Genomic DNA, 21,509 nt, shown 5'->3' with positions numbered 1-21,509 from the left:
CCTCTTGCAAGTTGCATTAACCAAGGATTTAGCACCTAAACTTCAATTAGATCAAATTTCTACTGCAGTGATGCTTACATATTTCTAAAGGATCAGAAAGAGCACAAAAGTCTCTGCTGAGTACTAGCGGCCGTAAGATGCCATTTTGACATTAAAATTATATTATGGATCTCTGAGGCACTCAAGGGCTTGAAACCTTATCATGTTAATGGTTTGCAAGCTTCCTATAGTGTAGAATGGGCTTTAGGTCTTCATCTGCTGGTTTGTTTTCAGCCCCTAGCTTTTACCTTAAGGTGACCTGAAAATAAAATTCATAAATTTCATTTGCTTCAGAAGTCTATGCTGAATGCCCCCCTGCTAATCAGGATTAGAGGGACATTCAGCACATCAACTAAAAAATAATCTTTTTTTTGTTTAGATCTCTCAGTTTTATGCTGCTTTTAGCTCTACCATGAGGCTCCGGAATATGTTATTCTAAGGCATTACAGGCAACAAAGAAATCCTGCTGGAGTGTGGAGTTGACCAGTTAGCTCAATGTGTATAAAAATATAACAAATGTATGTTGAAAACCACAACAACCCTCGCCATGTCCCTATCGTAGCTTGTTTGATTCACTTGACCAAGACTCTCAATTTGCTGTATTGAGTCCTGGGCCTGGAAAACCGCCAAGTAAGCACTTCTAGACAGAGACAGCAGCAAAAGTTTTAGGATCAACGTTTCAGATGTAGCTTCCAAGTTTGTGGCCCTAATTTTATACCCTGTATGGCCATTTTGACTCCTACATTTTGGAAGCTGAAAATGTGGATGTGCAACATATTTGTATGTGCAACTTGGGAATACTGCTATCTATCTGATTCCCACATCTGAATTTTCTGCATCCAGAACTTTAGAGGCATCGAAAAAGAACATTCCCAAAAATTTAGGGGGATAAATTATGGCACACAATACTGGAGGCTGGTCTGAGGCCCTTTGAAAATCTGACCCTTCAAGACTAAAATCTTGTAAACCAATAAGTCAAGGGGAAAAATAAAAGGCTTTAAACCACTAGAAAGCTGGGAATTGCATCTCTCTTTGACAACGGTATAGCATAAAGTAATTGTTCCTGCTTATGTTTAGAAACAGGATGAAGTGTTCGTTCCCAACCAGAAACGCCTTGAGTTAAAAGTCAAAGCTCTGATTTTTATCTGAATCATGACATCAGTTCAGATCCAGTTAGCAAGTGAACACAGTAAAAATCTCATGAATCACAGGTTTGATTTTTGCAAGATTTGTCTCTCTCCTCCAAGCCAACCCCTCACCCAGGAGTCTCTCCTACAACATGCCCGTCACTCACCACTATAAGCCCTTCCTAAGGGGGATCCCACCCCCAGATTGCTAAGGATTCCAGGAGCGCCCACTAGCCATTCCCTTGCCATTGGCAACTTTGTGGGAGAATGCTCTCAGATTTGCAGTCTATGTGGATGTAACCCCTTTGGGGTTTAGACAGCATGGCCCCTTTAACTTTTTTTCTAAGGGGGGGAGGGGGAGCAGTGGGAGAAAGGAGGGAAACTCCAGGGGTGTGGCTCTGGAGCTCCAGAGAGAAGGGCTGCAGCCTGCAGGCCCTCACAAAGTGAAGCAGCAATACTGAAGCCTGGGAAGGACAGGGTGACCGATCGGGGACACCCCAGGACAGGAGCCAGGAGGAGCACTGTGCCAGGGAGGAATCGCCCGGGAAGGACAGGCCAGAGCTGGACCCAGTATCACTGGTGCCCAGAGCTACATGGGGCTGTGAGTACTGGGGCTTGTGACTCTGCATTGGGAATAAGGAGGGGAGGCCGCTAGCTAGTTAAGTGGGGAGGTGGTCACTCTGTGTGGCTTTGCAGAGAGCGGCAGAAGAGGGCACCGGAGGGGTTTGTTGGGGAAAGTTTACCGGTGCCAGCTTCCAAGTAATATAAAGTATTCACTTTAACTTGAGCGGTTTATGAGCTGTCTGCTGCTAAAACACAATTGTAATAAGACTAATGGTTTGATCTCTTGCCTCCAGCCCACACTACCTACATTTTGGCAGGCCACATCAGATACTTTCAGGAACAGTGAACTTTTCCAAGTCTGGGCCCCAAACAGCAACCTGAGAGAAACAATTCCTTCACTTACCGTCCCTCCATGTGCCAGCAGGGTTTCTGTGGTAGCTGTCACATTTGCAGGATGATGCATTTTGTTGAGTCACAAAAAGAGCTGTTGCTTCACAAAAAGAGCCTGGTGTGATGTGAGCGGAAATCTCAAGTTTTAAATGGGTTGATTTGTAATTGTCACTATAGCCCAGTTTTCAAATGCACACATTTGCAATGATCCAACTTGCCAAGTGTGCCACAAAGAAGCTGGGTTCATATGTGCTCACTGCCCCTCTGGATGTGACCAGTGAGAGCATTCAGCACCTATTTCTGACATAGATGAAACTCCGTTTTTTTATGATGGACCCCCTTAAATGCTTTTGATAATTGCTTGTTATGCCCTACATTTTTGAAACTTTGTCCCTCTTGACACTGGTGGAAGCTGTCAGTGAGAGTTTATGCAATACATTAGCTCAAAGCTTAAAGTTAACCTAATTGCACTGACCTACTTCTGCGAAACAGAGATTTCTCTTATTTGTACAGCATATTTTACTTCTTGGTATAGTTTCCTGTGCAGTGTAACACAATTACATCAACTAGCAGAGGGTCATGAAGTTTAAGAAATCCAGTGAATTAGCGGTGAGAACACACAGAGCCTTAATGAGTTTCATATTTAAATGTTGATTGCACAACATGAGCAAAATCAAGAACCACGTCAATTTACCGCCACCTATCCCTTTTATGAAGGGAAATGATTAAGTTTTTCCTCTTGCTTCCTTTGGTTTGTGGGTTACTGCAAATTTTGAAATCACAAATGTGTCTAGCAAAACCAGCTGATTTTTAAGCCAATCTCACGATGTCATGCATACTTGGGGTTGGTAATACTGCGTTCTCTCATTCTGGGTTAGATGTACTCTAATTACACAGTGCTCAGGTATTCAAACTCTGTCTGGGTAGAATAGGAGTGAAATCCTCCCCTTCATTCCTGTAATCTTTCTCCGGGCATTAATGATGGCCTCAGCCCTTCAGACTAATTTCATGAGGCAATGAGGCCACTGCATCTGTGGCCCATCCCAGGTTCCCCATGCCAGTTTACGTACACTTTTCATTGAGATGGGGGTGCTTCTCCCCTGCTAGTGGCACCCCTTAACAACCCCATTGTGAGGCTTGCCCTGTGCACCAGGAGTGGATTTCACCCTTCGTGAATTACTATTGCTGTGGAAACCGCTGGCCTAAAGCGGAGAATAGAATTGTTTGCTGTGAGACACAAAAAGATTGATGTGCTAGGCTCTCTTTTTATTGGTACTTTTATATTTTAGGATTTAGCAAACAAATACAGGCATCAAATGACAGCAAAGCTCACCCTTAAGAGCGTGCAGCACAGAAGCATACAGCTGACAGGCTACAAATTTATTGCTGTGCATACTGCTGTGAATCTACAAGAGAGCCCATTTGCACAGCTATTGTATGCTGTGTAATCTGTGAAACAATAAAGCCCCCAAAATATTAAACTTACAGGCCTCTTTTTCACTATGCATCAGGTTACCTCCCCAACCTGCCTAATTTTGAAAGGAAATGTCAGGACACAGAGATTCTAATAATTATAAATGTTGCCTACAGCTGGGCTACTACTACCCCCATTTTTTTGGCTAAGAACTGCTGTCATCAATATAAAAGGAAGGGTAAACACCTTTAAAATCCCTCCTGGCCAGAGGAAAAACCCTTTCACCTGTAAAGGGTTAAGAAGCTAGGATAACCTTGCTGGCACCTGACCAAAATGACCAATGAGGAGACAAGATACTTTCAAAACTGGAGGGCAGGGGGGAGAAACAAAGGTTCTCTCGGTCTGTGTGATGCTTTTGCCGGGAACAGAACAGGAATGGAGTCTTAGAACTTAGTAAGTAATCTAGCTAGATATGCATTAGATTCTGTTTTGTTTAAATGGCTGGGAAAATAAGCTGTGCTGAACGGAATGTATATTCCTGGTTTTGGGTCTTTTTGTAACTTAAGGTTTTGCCTAGAGGGATTCTCTGTGTTTTGAATTTGATTACCCTGTAAGGTATTTACCATACTGATTTTACAGAGGTGATTCTTCTACTTTTTGTTCTATTAAAATTCTTCTTCTAAGAACCTGATTGCTTTTTTCATTGTTCTTAAGATCCAAGAGTTTGGGTCTGTGTTCACCTATGCAAATTGGTGAGGATTTTTATCAAGCCTTCCCCAGGAAAGGGGGTGTAGGGTTTGGGGAGGGTTTTGGGGGGAAAGACGTTTCCAAGCGGGCTCTTTCCCGATTATATATTTGTTAGACGCTTGATGGTGGCAGCAAAATAAAGTCCAAGGACAAAAGGTAAAATAGTTTGTACCTTGGGGAAGTTTTAACCTAAGCTGGTAAAAATAAGCTTAGGGGGTTTTCATGCAGGTCCCCACATCTGTACCCTAGAGTTCAGAGTGGGGAAGGAACCTTGACAACTGCAGATTTGTTTCAGAGGTATTCAGACCCTTTTGTTTGCTTCCCACAGACATAAGTACAAGCAAATTTCTGTCTGAAAGAATGTTTGTAGAGAAAGAGGGTGTTGTGGATACTGGAAGTTTATATTCACATAGGCATTTATGCTGGAATTATTCAGCAGTCACCTTAAACTTTTTTTGTGAGGTTAGGAATTGTTCCATCAGCAAGCAGAAACACTGCCACGTGTTTTAGGTGACCAAGCACACAGAGAGAATAGTAAATGATTAAACTGGGCCAATTTAGTATTTTCTTACTGTTATTCAAATTTATGCCTAATTTTAACTGAATTAAAAACCCAGTATTTTGAGTTTTGACATTTTATTTCACCAAAGATAGAATCATAGAATCATAGAATATCAGGGTTGGAAGGGACCCCAGAAGGTCATCTAGTCCAACCCCCTGCTCGAAGCAGGACCAAGTCCCAGTTAAATCATCCCAGCCAGGGCTTTGTCAAGCCTGACCTTAAAAACCTCTAAGGAAGGAGATTCTACCACCTCCCTAGGTAACGCATTCCAGTGTTTCACCACCCTCTTAGTGAAAAAGTTTTTCCTAATATCCAATCTAAACCTCCCCCATTGCAACTTGAGACCATTACTCCTCGTTCTGTCATCTGCTACCATTGAGAACAGTCTAGAGCCATCCTCTTTGGAACCCCCTTTCAGGTAGTTGAAAGCAGCTATCAAATCCCCCCTCATTCTTCTCTTCTGCAGACTAAACAATCCCAGCTCCCTCAGCCTCTCCTCATAAGTCATGTGCTCTAGACCCCTAATCATTTTTGTTGCCCTTCGCTGGACTCTCTCCAATTTATCCACATCCTTCTTGTAGTGTGGGGCCCAAAACTGGACACAGTACTCCAGATGAGGCCTCACCAGTGTCGAATAGAGGGGAACGATCACGTCCCTCGATCTGCTCGCTATGCCCCTACTTATACATCCCAAAATGCCATTGGCCTTCTTGGCAACAAGGGCACACTGCTGACTCATATCCAGCTTCTCGTCCACTGTCACCCCTAGGTCCTTTTCCGCAGAACTGCTACCTAGCCATTCGGTCCCTAGTCTGTAGCGGTGCATTGGATTCTTCCATCCTAAGTGTAGGACCCTGCACTTATCCTTATTGAACCTCATCAGATTTCTTTTGGCCCAAACCTCCAATTTGTCTAGGTCCTTCTGTATCTTATCCCTCCCCTCCAGCGTATCTACCACTCCTCCCAGTTTAGTATCATCCGCAAATTTGCTGAGAGTGCAATCCACACCATCCTCCAGATCATTTATGAAGATATTGAACAAAACCGGCCCCAGGACCGACCCCTGGGGCACTCCACTTGACACCGGCTGCCAACTAGACATGGAGCCATTGATCACTACCCGTTGAGCCCGACAATCTAGCCAGCTTTCTACCCACCTTATAGTGCATTCATCCAGCCCATACTTCCTTAACTTGCTGACAAGAATACTGTGGGAGACCGTGTCAAAAGCTTTGCTAAAGTCAAGAAACAATACATCCACTGCTTTCCCTTCATCCACAGAACCAGTAATCTCATCATAAAAGGCGATTAGATTAGTCAGGCATGACCTTCCCTTGGTGAATCCATGCTGACTGTTCCTGATCACTTTCCTCTCATGTAAGTGCTTCAGGATTGATTCTTTGAGGACCTGCTCCATGATTTTTCCAGGGACTGAGGTGAGGCTGACTGGCCTGTAGTTCCCAGGATCCTCCTTCTTCCCTTTTTTAAAGATTGGCACTACATTAGCCTTTTTCCAGTCATCCGGGACTTCCCCCGTTCGCCACGAGTTTTCAAAGATAATGGCCAAGGGCTCTGCAATCACAGCCGCCAATTCCTTCAGCACTCTCGGATGCAACTCGTCCGGCCATATATTGCCACAACAAAGTAAAATTTTAAAATCTCTGTCAGCGTGAAGAGCACCAAATGTTTTCACAAAGATTTCACACACACACACTCTCTCTCTCACTTACCTGTCAGTTGAGCCATGAAATAGCCCGAAATTAAACTGAAATTTAATTAAAAATATATTTTACTGTTTTCTTAATTAACATCATATTTTGAGGAAAAATTCCTCAAATCGCTGTGCAGGAACATATTGACAGGAGCAACTGGTAGGATATTCTCTGTAATTTTCAAGATTGCTTAGTTGAGATATCTTTGCTGAGACCACGCTGTCATTTTTACTCTGTGTTAATTACAGTCCACGTTGTAGCCATGAAGAATAAGAAAACACCAACTGAATTAATTACACATAAACTTAAACCACCCAAAGGGGAATCATCAATAACTAGCTACAAGGATAAGAAGGCAGGACGAATGACAAATTAAAGTATGAAACAGATCCCAGCTAAGATCTGAGGAAAACAACAGCAAAATGGGAAGGAGAAGTAGCTGAGGGTGAATAATGATACAGGGTCAAATTTAGCCTTTGTAGCATAAGTGGCCTCTGAGTTCAGTAGCTTTACAACAAAGCTGTATTTGGCTCACAGCACTTAAGAAAAAATTCAACTTTCTGAAATATTTGTGAGCTTCCTCCCTGCCCTGCCAACCAATAACCTCTGCCTTGAAGAAAAAAGGTCATTCATTATTTACTTAGGATTTTTCTCATACCAAGCACATATAGAATTTTGCAATTCTTGCAACATGTCACCTTCTGTGTTATGCACTCCAAAGCATGCAGGAAAGGGAGAGAAAAACATTTTGCTTGCCTTAGAGGCACAAGCATTAAAGTGGCAGAAAGAGAAAAGAGGTGACTAGCTCTCATCTATTCTGAGCACCTATTATGATAGGAGCACCCACAATGAGGCTCCTTTTTCAATTTGTGGAGCTCAGCCTTGGCATAAGTAACAAACATTAATAAAAATTACTGATGGGTAAAAGCCTCAAATGTTTAGGTGCTTATCCAGACCTACGGGGGGGAGGGGGTGGGGGCGGCTTCTCTCTCTTAAGAAGCCAGTGTGATCATCCCAGCTACATAATAGGCTCACATTATTCCTTCCCTCCTCCTGCCAGTCCAGGCCTGAGTGACTCACTCTCTTTTTCTGATGGGACTCTGGTCATCCAGTAGAGGCCCATAAAGCACCCTTGCCTTCTGGTCCTGTAAACTTATCTCTTCTTCAGGCCTAGCTCCATACTGCCTAATTCTTCTTCAGACCAGTACCACGTGTCCTGTCCTTCCCTTCTGGGTCCCAGAAACATTCTTCTTTCTTCCTATCCAGGGTCACAAAATCCCTTTCTCTTCCATCAATCAAACTAGCATGCTCTTCCAACCCCACATATCATCCCAGAAAAGTCTGTCTCTTGGGCTTTGGAGTATTTCTTCCTGTAAGTATCTTGATGTTTCAGGGCTTCCCTGTTAGTTTCAAGGTGATACTGCAAAACTCCGAGAATGAAATTTTGAAGCAGCATAACATTTAAATGTAAGATAGTTCTAGGCCCATCAAAGATCCCTCAGTACTTTATTAATTGTAAGGTGGTTAAGGCTATAGGGAGATGGGTGTAATTTAACCAAACTGCAGTAAACATTGAAAGAGGTTCAGGAATAAAGCTGAAGTTCAAGACTCGCCATTTCCCCAATAAAAACACAAATGGATGTGGTCTCTTGCTCTTTACACAACAAACATAAAATGAAGAAACCACACGGGCCTGGTGATGTCCAAATAACTGTGTTTATAAACTATATACAACATTCAGTGCCTAACTACTTATATACACTGCTGCTTTGGCAGTTTCTAAACATAGAAACTAAGCGTATGTCTACACTGCAAAAAAAACCCAACACAGCACTGTGGCAGCGAGTCTCAGACCATGCGTCAACTGACTCAGGCTCACGCTACCGAGCTAAAAATTGGGGTGGAGAGGTTCCGGAGCCCTGAAACCTGGTGAAGGGGGTGAATCTCAGAGCCCAGGCTGCAGCCTAAGCTGGAACATCTACGTGAGCATTTTAAGCCCTGTGGCACGAGCCCTGTGAGCCTGAGTCAGTTGACCCAGGCTCTGAGACTTGCAGCTATGGAGTTTTATGGTTTTGGTTTTTTTGCAATGTGGATGTATCCTAAAGGGCTTACAAACTATCTAAAGGGTAATTACTCAATTCTTATACTCTACAGTGACCTACTTAAAAAACTAACCTACGGTATGAAACTATTGTATCATTAAACAACAAGAAGAAAGGACTATGTTTCGGGGGGAGGGGAGAACTGAGCAAAACTGCTTCTCTTTTGAAATTGGATCTCAGACAATAAAAGTGAAGAAAGAACCCTGAGCCAGATTCTGATCTCAGTTATGTTGGTGTAAATCCACTGATTTGAAGTTACTCTGGTTCTACACCAGCATAGCTAAGATCAGGCTATGGCCCCAACTATGTTTCTTTTACAGAATCATCTTTATTGAACACCTGGGAGTGTTGTCCCCAGACAACATTACTAGAGCCAACATGGTACATTTTATAAGTCAACTATTGGAGGTGGGGGAGAAATTACACACTAATGCCAACACCCCTGAACATTTAAGAAGCTTGGATCAGATTCTTGACCAGAATCTAGAATAAATCTCAGGTTAAATATCACCATCTTAAAACACTGTATGCTTGCTTAATTCCGGTCTTTATTGACCGCCCCTTCTCTCGGGTCTGTTTGTATCAGAATACAGGGGAGTCTGCTATAAGAAATATTCTACTGTACTGCCCAGGGATTCATCAGTTGATAGGAACTACACTGAAGTACAGAAGTACAGGTAGAGTTTAAAGATAGTGATTTAAAAAATGGCCTGTTTTCAGAACTTGATTCTTTTGTATTTCACTCTTGGGGAACCTGTGGAATAATCAAACGGGGGGACTTAAAAAAGGACTGACACTTTGTTGTTGCCCAAAATAAACCCTGATAAATTAATATTAGAAACGTGATCTTACATACTCTAGCCCAAATCAACTAATTTTTTCCTCTCAGGTTACTCAGAAGGAAAAATCCCCACAACGCTCCTGGTTCTAAAGAAGATTGGAACATGGCTGCAGCTAATTATTGGTTTACTAATTAAAGACTTTTTACTCTCCCACGCATGCAAATGTAGTCAGACGTTCTACATGGCCTACCAGCATCATTTATATGGAAAGGGATGGCAGTAAAGTTTTAAGAATTTAAAGGCTTATTCTGCCCCATGCTAAATGACCTTTGTGACATCCTGACAGCACCAAGGTGACTTAAAACTGCACTAAAGGGTCATCTGGGGATTCCCCTTCCATAGGACAATCCCTGAGTATGTTGGAGCCCCCACTGTAGAGAGTGGGAGGGTCCAGAGCTGCAGCCATCTGAATTCTGGTGAACCTTGACAACATCACTGCACCTCGGACTACTCTAACTCGCAGTAGGGGCAGACCAGCACCTTAGCATCCCCCAACTCAAGGGGGATGGTAATGGAAATGTTAATTAACCCCACCTTTGCACAGCCAGCTGTGTCAGCTGGACCTTGGTGCACCTGAGAATTGAACCCTCCTGGTAAACAAGCTGTTCGATAACAGAGACCAAGTATCCCAAGAAAGAGTGCTATGTTGTGTCATTGCTTAACTACTAATATTGGGGTGAGGAGTAGAGCCGAGCCGAGCGTGGGTGGAGTGGGACTGGGAAGGGGATCTGGATAGTGATTCAATAATATTTACAGAACCACGGAGAAAAAGGACTGTAGAACTGTAGCATGATTTACTGATCCAATAATAGCCCACAAACCCTCTGAAATAGACATCTGCCAAACTAAATCTTGGATTTAATTTTAATCCATCTGACTTCCTCTGGATTTATCTAGGGCTTTCCAATAAAGAGAAGAGCCCCAGAATTCATCAAGAAAGAATGTCATTTAATTAATGTCCTCATCTCCCTTAATACATCCTTCCCATGCAGTCTCAAGTACGGCATTTAGCTGACACTATGACTGGAGCCACATCATCTCTAAGAAAGTCGCCCTCTGACATTGCCCATGCTGCTGTGTTAATGTGAGTTTCGGCCCACTTTGATTAGTTCTGCCGTCGCATCACAAGGAACCTGGGCCCCATTCTGTATTCGAAAGACAAGCTGCTGAGGTGAAAGCAGGACCGTCACAATAGGTTAAAACTGGAAGCTGAGAAACAGTGGCATTTGAAGAGACCTCTCATAATGAAAGACCTGTTATAGCTCTGCCATTATGTTGATTGATTTGGATGGATGTTCTCTTTACTAGACTAAGTCCATGTCTTTTTTTTTTTTTAAATAGACTGCCACCTCTTGTTTTAGCAACTGTGATAAAGATGTCTACCCTTCATAAATTTGGAGACCAGTATAAGTTCCCTTACATGAAGCATCTCTTGCACCAGACTGTAAAACACAGTTTCTGCTTTACTGCTCTGTAGAACTAGGCAGTTCAGTGCTCTTTTTCGTGCTAGAAACATCTGTTGTAAGCTGAAATGGAAAAATATATAAAGAGCTTAAACTGTAGGAAATCATTATCAAAGGAAGCTAAGTCTAAATCAGTTCATTACATTACCAACTGCAGCATTTTAAATTTAGTGGTATAAATCATTCCAGTTTCAGGAATCTAGTGTAATTACTTCATTGTCCTCAAATAAATTAAGCAGATATCACTGGGACTATGCATGATCAGAATCGAACAGAAAAAGGGATTATTTTATTCTTCAGAATGATAAATCTACTGTGTGATCCGGCAAAAACCCTTACTCACCTGTGTAATGTTTACATGTCCAAATTGTGCCACTGAAGTTAATGGGAGTGCTAATTCACACATAACAGTTTGCATGATCAAGATCTTCATTCGTCCACTGGACTTTCAAAACTGTGGTGGGGGAAGACTCTACTTATATAGGTCTCTTGTACAAGGGGCAGAAGGTGGGTTCCCTTTAACATGGACACAGTTATACAGACTAAAACATAGGTGAAATCTTGGCTTGATAGGTCAGCTGTCAAATGGGCGAACACTTTTCCCAAATTGATTACTCTATGTCTGACCTATCAAGGAAATCCTGAACGCTTTCAAAAAACGAGCACGGGAGCTTAAATTCATTACTAGACACTAAAAATCATGGACTGAATAGAGACTCTGGATTTATGGTTTAGTACAACAATCCGTAACCCACTATCCCCTTTTTTTTTGTCCTAACTCTGCAGAGGTGTTAATGGGCCACTTTAACTTAAATGGTCCCTTACGCTATGTGCTAGCTACTTATGCTAAACAATCTTGCATTTAGCTGTGATGCTGGGAAGTACCTTTGGGTCTGGGAAAGGAGAGCTCTGTGTGGCTCAAAAGCTTGTCTCTCTCACCAACAGAAGTTGGTCCAACTAACGACATTACCTCACCCACCCTGTCTCTCTCTCTTCATTTTACTGCCAGTTCTGAAAAAAACTGGAAATGAACATTTGGTTCAACCCAAACTGAAACCATTTTTTTCCAGCATTTTTGGCCAATCAAAAAAGTTGGGGAAAAAAAGTATTTTTGAGACAAATTAAACATTTTGTTTTGTGCATTTTAACAAAACTAAAGGCAATGAAAGGCTAGACTCACAAAATTGAGGTGGTCGTGGTCCCCTTATAGCATTTAGCCCAGTGGTTTGGGCACTCACCTGGGACATTGAAGATCCATTTCTTGTCCCCCAGGCTGTACGATATAGCCTGACTCCCAGGCTGTCTGGTAGTTTGGAGAAGAGCTCCCTCAACCTCTCCTGTTTAAGTTGTTCCACTTTGTATAAATAATCAAATATTCCCTGCACATGGGACTGGAAACTGTGTGTTCACCCCACTCTCCAATAAATGAACTAACCACCAGGCGAGAGTGTCTTTCTCTGGTTCAATGAATATTTGATTATTTAATTACTTATTCAAAGTGGACAGCTTGAACAGGAGAGACCTGGCCCAAAATACTCTATAGCAGGATCTCAAACTCAGTTTACCTCAGGGCCAGTGCCAGTCCTCAGATCCTCCCAGTGGGCCAATAATGTCACTCATGCCACCCAGAATCCACCCCAAAAACTCTGCCTCCCCAAAACTCTGCCCCCCACCTGCCTAAGGCTCTGGGAGGGAGTTTGGGTGGGGGAGGAGGTCTGGGGTAGGGGATTGGGGTGCAGGCTCTGGGAGGGAGTTTGGATGCAGAAGGAGTGAGGTTGGGCTCTGGGAGGGAGTTTGCAGGCTCTGGGCTGGGGCAGGAGGTGGGGTTGCAGGCTCTGGGAGGGAGAAGGGGGTGCAGGCTCTGGGAGGGAATTTGGGGGCTTGGGGTGTGTCGGAAGGGGGAGGGGGTGCAGGCTCGGGGAGGGAGTTCATAGAATCATAGACGATCAGGGTTGGAAGGGACCTCAGGAGGTCATCTAGTCCAACCCCCTGCTCAGAGCAGGACCAATCTCCAATTTTTTTTGCCCCACATCCCTAAATGGCCCCCTCAAGGATTGAACTCACAACCCTGGGTTTAGCAGGCCAATGCTCAAACCACTGAGCTATCCCTCAGGGTTTGGGGGCTGGAGGTGTGGGGGAAGGGAGTGCAGACTCTGAGAGGGAGTTTGGGGATGGGAGGGGGGTGTGGAAAGGCGGGGGTGCAGGCTCTGGGAGGGGGTCGGGGATGCGGCGCTTACCTGGGCTCCAAGGCAGGGTGGGCCAGGGGGCCTCTGAGCGCTGCTGCCTCCAGGCACCGCCCTGCAACTTCTTATTGGCCGCAGGAGCGTTCGGGGCAGGGGCAATGAGCAGAGGCACAGCCTCACCCTGGGGCTGCAGGGAGGGGCCGGCAGCCACTGGAGCGAGCAGGCAGACGCTGCTCAGCTCCGCTGCGCTGCTGGGGCCCCTGGGGCGGGGGAGTGCCTGGGGGCAGCAGGTGGGGCCAAGGGAGAGACCCAGCCCCAAAACTGCTGGAGCCCCGTGGGCCACATTGGGGAGGTTCGCGGGCTGCAGATGGCCTGCGGGCTGGGAGTTTGAGACCCCTGCTCTATAGGATGAGGGTCCGGACCACTGTTCCCTCTAAGCTGTGTGCGCGCACACAGATCCTAAACCCCACGCACACGGCGAAACACCCCACGCACAAAAATTTGCACAGAACAAATTTTTTGCGCACATGGCCTGTCAAAAATTAGAGGCAACATTGATCGCGACATGCACCTGGAAGGGGCAAACCTGAATTTAAAATCCCTGCTCCAGACTGGGAACTCACACCTGGATTTCCCACATCCTGGGTGAGTGTCCAAACCACTGGACCAGTGGGCAGAGGGTGCTCTATCTCCTTGGTTTTTTGAATGGCATCCAAAACTATCCCAAAAATATTCAAGTATTTTATTTTGGAAATGTGTAAAGGAACTGTTCTGACATTAATTTTTTTTTAATTTTCTTGTTTTGACTGAAACAAGTTGCTGAAATCAACACAAATTCACAAAACATTATGGTTGGCCCGAATCTGCATTTTTTTCCCCTCCCCCCCAAAAGTTTTGGCTGAAAAATGTCACCTAGCCTGAAGTTATTGGTTACCAAGCTATACTGATATCACACACAAAAACTACATTTACAGCATATGAAAGCTGTGAAGTCAAGCATTCAAAAAAGAAGAAATGCCAGAATTAAGATTTATTACGCGACTGGCGCAAAAACTGTGTGTAGACCAACCCTTTGCAGTGAAGCTTGACTGTATGTATCAAGTTTCTCTTTGCTGTAAGAGGTTGGGATACTGATGGTGGGCAGGGGAGGGAAGTAATGTGTGGTGGAATGCATTTATACAGCGTTTAGCAACTACACAGCAGACGATTAGTGCTGCTAGCCCTAGGGATTAAGCACCTCCTCCACGAAGGAGAGTGGTGCCCTGGTTCGTCCTGCTCCCTGCATCTGTGAAGAATGCTGATGAACATTTACAAATATTAATTAGGCCTCACAATGTCTCTGTGTGGGAGATTTTATGCCTATTCTTATGGCAGATATCACCAGGTGGCTCTGTTGCGCCATGTTCCAAATGAGCCCAGTTCATACAAATCTGTGTCTAATAGGCATGATGAGACATTCTAATTCAATTAATGATATCTTCGAAGTGCTATAAAAATAGTTAAATTTCTTTCGTAAAACCAAAGAGATTTGCAATCATGTAAAAAAACAGGGGAAGCAATTCACCTAACTGGTGGTACAGTGAAAAGACTGGTCATAAAAAGAAGACGTGTTATAAATTCAAGGCCAATCAGGACGGAGCATCACAAGTACATAAAGATCATCCTTCACCCAGTGAAAACAGGAAAAACAGACTGACACCAAATTGAAGAACCAAAGCTTGGTGGTAACAGGGAATAGTCCTCAAATTTTGTTTAGATCTGGGCAGCTAACAACAATAATGAGATCATGGATATGTGTGATAGAAACTGTGAAGTGCACAAGAATTTTAGATAGTGGCTCAGATTTAATAGTTTTTAGATCAAATATAAGTAAAAATGCTCAGGGATGGAGGACCTAGAACTAAGCAACCTAATTGGTCTCAGATTGGACTACTGTAATGCACACTTAATGGGCATACACCTAAAACAGCTTGACAATTTTAGCTGGTACAGAATGTGGCTTATTTTTGTTGATCAGGAACAGGTTTCAGATAAAATAAACTAACATGAACTGTAGTTTGCATCAGTTACCTAAACCGCACCAAGTTGCCCTCGAGGCAAAACAAAGCTAGAGGAGTGTCCTTCCAAACACGCTGCTGCAATTCTGGCGAACGTCAGCACTGCAGAAATGAAAATATACAGTAAACAATACCAGACTGTCCCTTCCCCTTAATCTTCTGTTGAATAAGCTATTTAAAGATCAAGTTGCCAGAGAAACAAGCAAGAACTTTCAGCACATACTGTTCATGGTACCAGGAGGAGGAGCAACCCTGATAGCAGTCCAGTCCAATCCCTGCACTGAATGCCAAATTATGCTCTAGGGGAACAGTGGAGAGGATTCTTGGCTATTTCTTTCTTTATCATCGTTACAATAAATAGCAATAAATAATAATAATTAGTATTTAAAACTATTTGGCATTCCTGTAGTGCTTTAATCCAACGATCTGAAAGCCATTTTATAAACACTAAGCTGCATACGAGCACCTCCCCCTCTGGTAAGGTATTGTTATTGCATACAAGTTACAAAGGGATAAACTGAGGCACAGTGAAGCTGAAATGACTTGTCTAAGGTCACAGCACAAGCCTATGGCAAGTTTAGACGCAGGGGCCGCCAGATCCTCAGCTGGTATAAATTAGTGTAGCTCCACTGACTCAAATGATTAATGCCAGTTAACACCAGCTGAGGATCTAGCCTTGAAACACATCTTCATTCCCCCAACCTCCCAGTGCTCTAACCCTCTGGAACACATTTTAACAGATGAAGATCACTTCTTTCGCCACACATTTCGTTCTACCTGAATTGCAGCAGAATGCAAGTGGAAATTAAGTGGGCCGAAATCTCCTGATAGTTTATTTACTCACGGCTATCATGGGTGAAAAATGTTAGGCTAAATCTGAGCTAGTGTTCAGTTGGCAGAGTCTAAATCAGTCTGGCCATCCACTTTCAATAAGTAAAAACATCTGTTCTATGTTTCTGCACATGTGTAAAATTCAGACACTACTCACAACTTGGTCATATCGACGTGTTTTCGATTTATAAGCATTTTCCTAGACTTCTCTTACATCAATGCCATAAAAAGGTACCAAAAGTACTTCACGGTGACTTATAAAAATTTTGGGATTGTATTGATTAATTTTTACTTCTTTTAAGTACTCATGCCTGCCTCTGTCTAATAAGGTTGCAGTCATTTAGTGCATCCCTGTATGATTAGATAAAATACTGGAGGGATTTGCATAGTCTGTAAACAATGCACGACAGAAGATTCTTGGCTTTTCCACACTTTTTATAAGATGTGGTTTGGTTGAGTTCTCTGGTGCTGTTCACTTTTTTGTTGTATTACCTGACCTCATTTTTAATATTTTCTACAGTTAACCTTTAGATGAAAAGGTAAGATAAGATACCAACAGAATTCATGTTTACGTGTGGTCTTTATCTGAGGAAATGATGTGTCTGCTATTCTTAATAATGTGTTCATATGAGTGTGTGTAAAGAAACTGATGACTGCATAGTTTGAACTACTGGGAGTGGTCTGCACATTCACACAGTGATATACACATAACCCTTTTCAACCCAGACTAGCATTCAGAAAAATTCCTGTTCGCTGAAGGAAGGATTACATTGACCAGACATTACTGCAATAGAAGTGAGTGATATCTAAGTATTAAATACGACAAAGAAATTGACTTTTCTCTCCTCTTTTCAATTTTCCTTTTCCAGTCTTATTCTGTCCCCTTTAAATACATTGCTGCTACTAGGTAGAAAGAACTATATTCTCCTGCCATATATGGCACTTGTACAGCAAGTACTTAAAATGTGTCATGTTTGCAGTTTTGGGGTTATTAAACACAGAACTGAGGGACTAATCATGCTAGCTAGAGTCAAGTATAATAATCAGTTATGTGCAACAATTCCTGTATATATTAGCTTGTAAGTGTATCTCAAACATACCTGCAATATACTTGCTATTCTGCCTTTAGGCTTTTTTTGACAGCTTGTTGCGCTGAACTGCCTGGAGGTTTTGTGATCTGCACAAACCACAAGTGCACTACAAACTAAACTAAATTCATGAACTACAGTAGGTGTTCAGAGGCAAAAAGTCAGTGCAGTAACCTGCTGAGTGAGATAGCATCAGTTAAATGATGAGGAACAGGGGCTATTTGTTTTGATCCATTTTGATAATCAGGATACTTGTTTAATATGAGCTAAAGAGATACTGTGGAAGAAGCAAACACATTCAAACAGTGAAAGAACAGGTTTGCATGAGAGAGCTGCTCCCATTCTGGAATAAGTTGCTTCAAAGCCTTTTTTTAAGTTAAGACAATATTCTATTATAAATAAAAGCTGACCTTCATCTCTGTAGCCAGTGGTTCTGGAACAATTTGCATACTGGGGGTGCTGAATGCCATTTAACAAAACTGTAAACCCTGTACATGGTGGAAATCAGTTAGAGCCAGGAGGTGCTGCCACACCCCCAGCACCCTTAGTTCCAGCACCTATTTATGTAACCAGCCCAAAGGCAGGGGCATGTCAGAGGAATTAGATGGCTATTAAATAGTACTGAGCAGTGCCTTTGGGCTTCTCACTGGTCATTTGCTACAGGATCTCCTCTCTTTTCATTCATCCAACCACACTCAAACTTTCATACCCCTTGCAGCATTATTATGCGGAAAGACAAGTAGCTAAAAGAGTTTATTTTAGCTGGGTTTTTCTTCCTTTGCAATTCAGCCATTGTTATTTCAGTGTCCAAATATGGTTTTCAAAATTTTGAGATCCTATTGTAAATCTTTGACCAGACTTCTACTATTCTCCTTCTATCTGGCTCCTGTCTTTATCCACAAATACACCTGTGCACAGAATACACCTGGGCACATGTCCTTCGTTAATAGCCACTTTCATTTAATAGCAATACCTTTACTGTGCAATTTAACACACAAAACTTTGCATATCTTTAGCCAGAAATATCCTGCCATTGCTTTCTGTGCTCCGTGCCTTTACATTTTGGACAACTCTGCCTGTGTGCAGAGACGGCAGCCATTTTGTACTGACTTGCTGAAACTTTTGCAAAAGAGATGCACACACTGAGTTCTCTTCTGGAGATTTTACTTTTGTTCATTCTTCTTGTTTTTCTTAATCTTAAGTAAAATACACCTACATGCTGAAAATATGCAGCTGCTCTTTGAATACAGAAAAACATAACACTTAAAATATGTTTTCATCTCAAATACGCTATATGGGGATGAAGGAGTTTTTCACACTGTACGCAGAATAGAAAATGCATACAGAGTGGCTCTGTACAATTAGTTTAGTTTCATATTTTCAGGGGAAAAAATGACTAGTGTAAGGTTCATGCTGTTCAGCTTAGTATCAGATAGTAGTCATATATATCAATACAGCCATACTTTGTCATTTAGTTTCTTATATACGTATATATTTACAAGAGGCTTCACTCACTGAGGTGATTCAGTGGAATTATCCTCTTTTCATTGCATGGATTTGTTAGCTAGCCATCATTCTTACCTTTGGGTTGTGTTGTTCAACGAGGGAAAATTATTTCATACAATAGGTCTGAGCTATGTGGGAGTGGAACCTGAATAACCGCACATATTGTCCATGAATCCCTTTTCCAGAATGGTTTTAAAACTCAGTATTTTTACTCTCTGCTTCTACACTTTGCAACACTACACTACCGCTACTGCAAGTCCAGTTCCTGCCATGTTTTTGCAGAAGTCTAAGTACAGGAAAGGGAATTTTGGGGGAAAGGGGACATTAAGTATAATCTCACGTTCTTTGTAGTTTACTGTGTGAACATTCTCTAATTCCACTGTTGCGAAATCTCCTTTAAAATTTGCATTCCGTCGATTTTAGATTTTTTGTCTCAAAACCCAAGTCAGTACATCATAGGGTGACAGAACATGGAACTGAGTGGTGTAATTTTTCTAGCTTGCACTGGAAGCAAACACATCAGGAGTGTGTGGCACAATGTTCTTGGCTGCAGTTTGGTCGTCATATATCCCTCCTGAGCAGGTAAGGGTGTGGGGAGGGGGGAGAAGTACAGTAAATTAGATGTACTACAAGCTATCCTCACTTTAAAAGTGCCCTGGAATTAAAGTGTCACTGGGAAGTAATTACATTTAATAGAAAAAATGGTTTCTATAAAGATGGACAAGATCCTCAACTGGTATGCCTTCAATAGAGCTACGTTGATTTACGCTAGCTAAGGATGTGGCCTCTAATGCATATATCATTTCAAACTGGCAAATATTCTGCATCCTATAAACATTGCACCGGCTAACCCAGGTGATTTTTTCTAGTTTAATAATATATATATATATTTTAGATCCCACATAATATAATATTGTATGTAATGATGAATCAAAATAATCTAGTTTATACAGAGTCAGTGGGTCCAGGCTCTGTAGGAACCTTACACAACAAACAAAATATTTGATCAAAAAGAAATGGTACCCTAACCCCTAGAAAATGAAAAAAAGCCTTCCGTATTGCCACTATATAAGTGGCTAAAGTCCATGACACTGCAGTGCCAAGGTCACACAGTAAGGCATTTTGAAATGGCCCAGTGAAAACAAATGGGCACTGGAAATACCTCCCTTACAACCCTCTGAAGTCCAAAGCATCAGCTCCTCTGACCTGAAAGGGGAAAACACATGGCAGACAGAAACAATTGGTAACAATTAGAATATCTTTGGACCTCTATGTTTAATAATTACTAAAAGAAAGGAGAAAAGCAACACCTGGATATTAACAGAATATCAGAGTATTCATATGTTATATAAAAACAGTAACCGGTAGGCTAAGACCACTAGGGTGGGCTAAGACCACTGCCTATCATATTGACCAATACCATTTCATTGTTACCTTGTATTCTCCTGTCTGGTGTCTCTTGTGGGGCAGGGACTGTCATATTGTTCTGTTTGTACAGTGAAGTCCTGGTCCATGACGTGGGCTCCTAGGTACTATGAATGTACAGATAAATAATAATTAGGTGCTTGAAGACTCTGGGCCAGATCTCCAGCTGGAGCATTGAAGTAATGGAACTGTACTGATTTATATCAGCTGAACATCAGGCCCAGTAATTTTTGCTCACATGAACAGGGCTAAATTGACTGCCAAATATGGGGTCAGGAATCCATTTCCTGAAATGTTTCGGCAGAGATCTTGGTTTTTCTGCCTGCCTTTGGAATACTGAGCAGGGGTTATTTCCTACATGATTAACATCTTTTCCTGCCATGGGGCTTGGACATTCTTGGACTCCAGGACTTCGTGTCACTTAGGTATCAGATTTCCGAAAACATAGAGGGATGTCAGAAATGCATGAAGTGCAGACTGCACACACACACACATAAATATGTACCATATTTTTACCATTCATTAAAAAAATAGTGTTTAAGTTTATATTATCAGAAAAAGATCTGCGGCCTTTCTTCTCTGCCTTAACCATTTAATCCGACCCATTAACCTCATCTTTCTCTGGTAATTTTTTTTAAGATGGTTCACTGCATCTGGCTCTTAGATACTTGAGAAATGACAGAGAGATATTTGGTTTCCTTATTCCTCTTCATCCTACACCCATGTGGGCTGGAAGAGAAGATCCTCTCGTTTACCACAAGTGAAAAGATAAAAAATGACAGACTGTTTTAATGCAAATGAATAAAATGAGAGTTTAGACAATGGGCGAACATTGATTTTGGCAAGTTTACCTGCCTTGAGAAAGCCCAACTAACCGAGTCAGAGGAAGCCAAGAAATTGCTTTTATGGGAATTATGTTCTTTACTATATAAAATATTCTCTCGAGAATTAATTAGGCATGCATTTATCTGGAAACATACACAATTGCAAGAGGAGGAAATATTCAACAGGAATGACCGGTGCAGACAGGAATTATTATGAGTGTTTTATGCAATAATTCCACAGACAGCCATCCAGGGAGTTGAAAAAGTAAATAAAAAAAACATCAAACTCAGACTTTAAGAGCAGAAGGGACCATCGTGATCATCTAGTTTGACCTCCTGCACATTGCAGATTACAGAACCTTACCCACCCATTCCTGTAAGAGACCGATAAGCTCTGGCTGAGTTACTGAAATCCTCAAGTCATGATATAAAGACTTCAAGTTACAGAGAATCTACCACTTGCACTAGTTTAAACTTGCAAGTGATTCATTCCCCACGCTGTAGAGGAAGGCAAAAAAAATCCCAAGGGTCTCTGCCAATCTGACCTGAGGGAAAATTCCTTCGCAACCCCAAATATGGTGATCAGTTAGACCCTAAGCATGTGGGCAAGACCCTCCAACCAGACACCTACAA

General features: G+C 42.3%; 2 protein-coding genes across 14 annotated transcripts in view; one reads left to right on the top strand and one right to left on the bottom strand.

Moving 5' to 3' along the window:
- The window catches only part of LOC102931316 (melanopsin), a 140,942-nt gene extending 120,700 nt beyond the window's left edge, over nt 1–20,242 (bottom strand). For 8 of the 12 annotated variants that reach the window (XM_037896884.2, XM_037896892.2, XM_037896901.2 and 5 more), the window contains exon 1: nt 20,062–20,214. The gene's annotated coding sequence lies outside the window, so the exon portion shown is untranslated. Of the gene's footprint in view, nt 1–15,215; nt 15,305–17,531; nt 17,667–20,061 lie in introns of those variants that run through there. The other 4 variants (XM_037896889.2, XM_037896902.2, XM_037896891.2 and 1 more) reach the window with 3 other exon arrangements.
- The window catches only part of HPGDS (hematopoietic prostaglandin D synthase), a 62,977-nt gene continuing 58,141 nt past the window's right edge, over nt 16,674–21,509 (top strand). The window contains exons 1-2 of one of the 2 annotated variants that reach the window (XM_037896912.2): nt 16,758–16,828; nt 19,126–19,209. In XM_037896912.2, coding sequence (XP_037752840.1) covers nt 19,165–19,209 — 45 coding nt within the window. In that variant the 5' untranslated portion in view covers nt 16,758–16,828; nt 19,126–19,164. Of the gene's footprint in view, nt 16,829–19,125; nt 19,210–21,509 lie in introns of both variants that reach the window. The other variant, XM_007063003.4, reaches the window with a different exon arrangement.

The sequence above is a fragment of the Chelonia mydas genome, chromosome 4 (assembly GCF_015237465.2).
Source record: "Chelonia mydas isolate rCheMyd1 chromosome 4, rCheMyd1.pri.v2, whole genome shotgun sequence".
In the NCBI taxonomy this organism is placed as follows: Eukaryota; Metazoa; Chordata; order Testudines; family Cheloniidae; genus Chelonia; species Chelonia mydas.
Note: the sequence above shows the minus strand (reverse complement) of the source record. Positions and strands in the feature narration are given on the sequence as shown.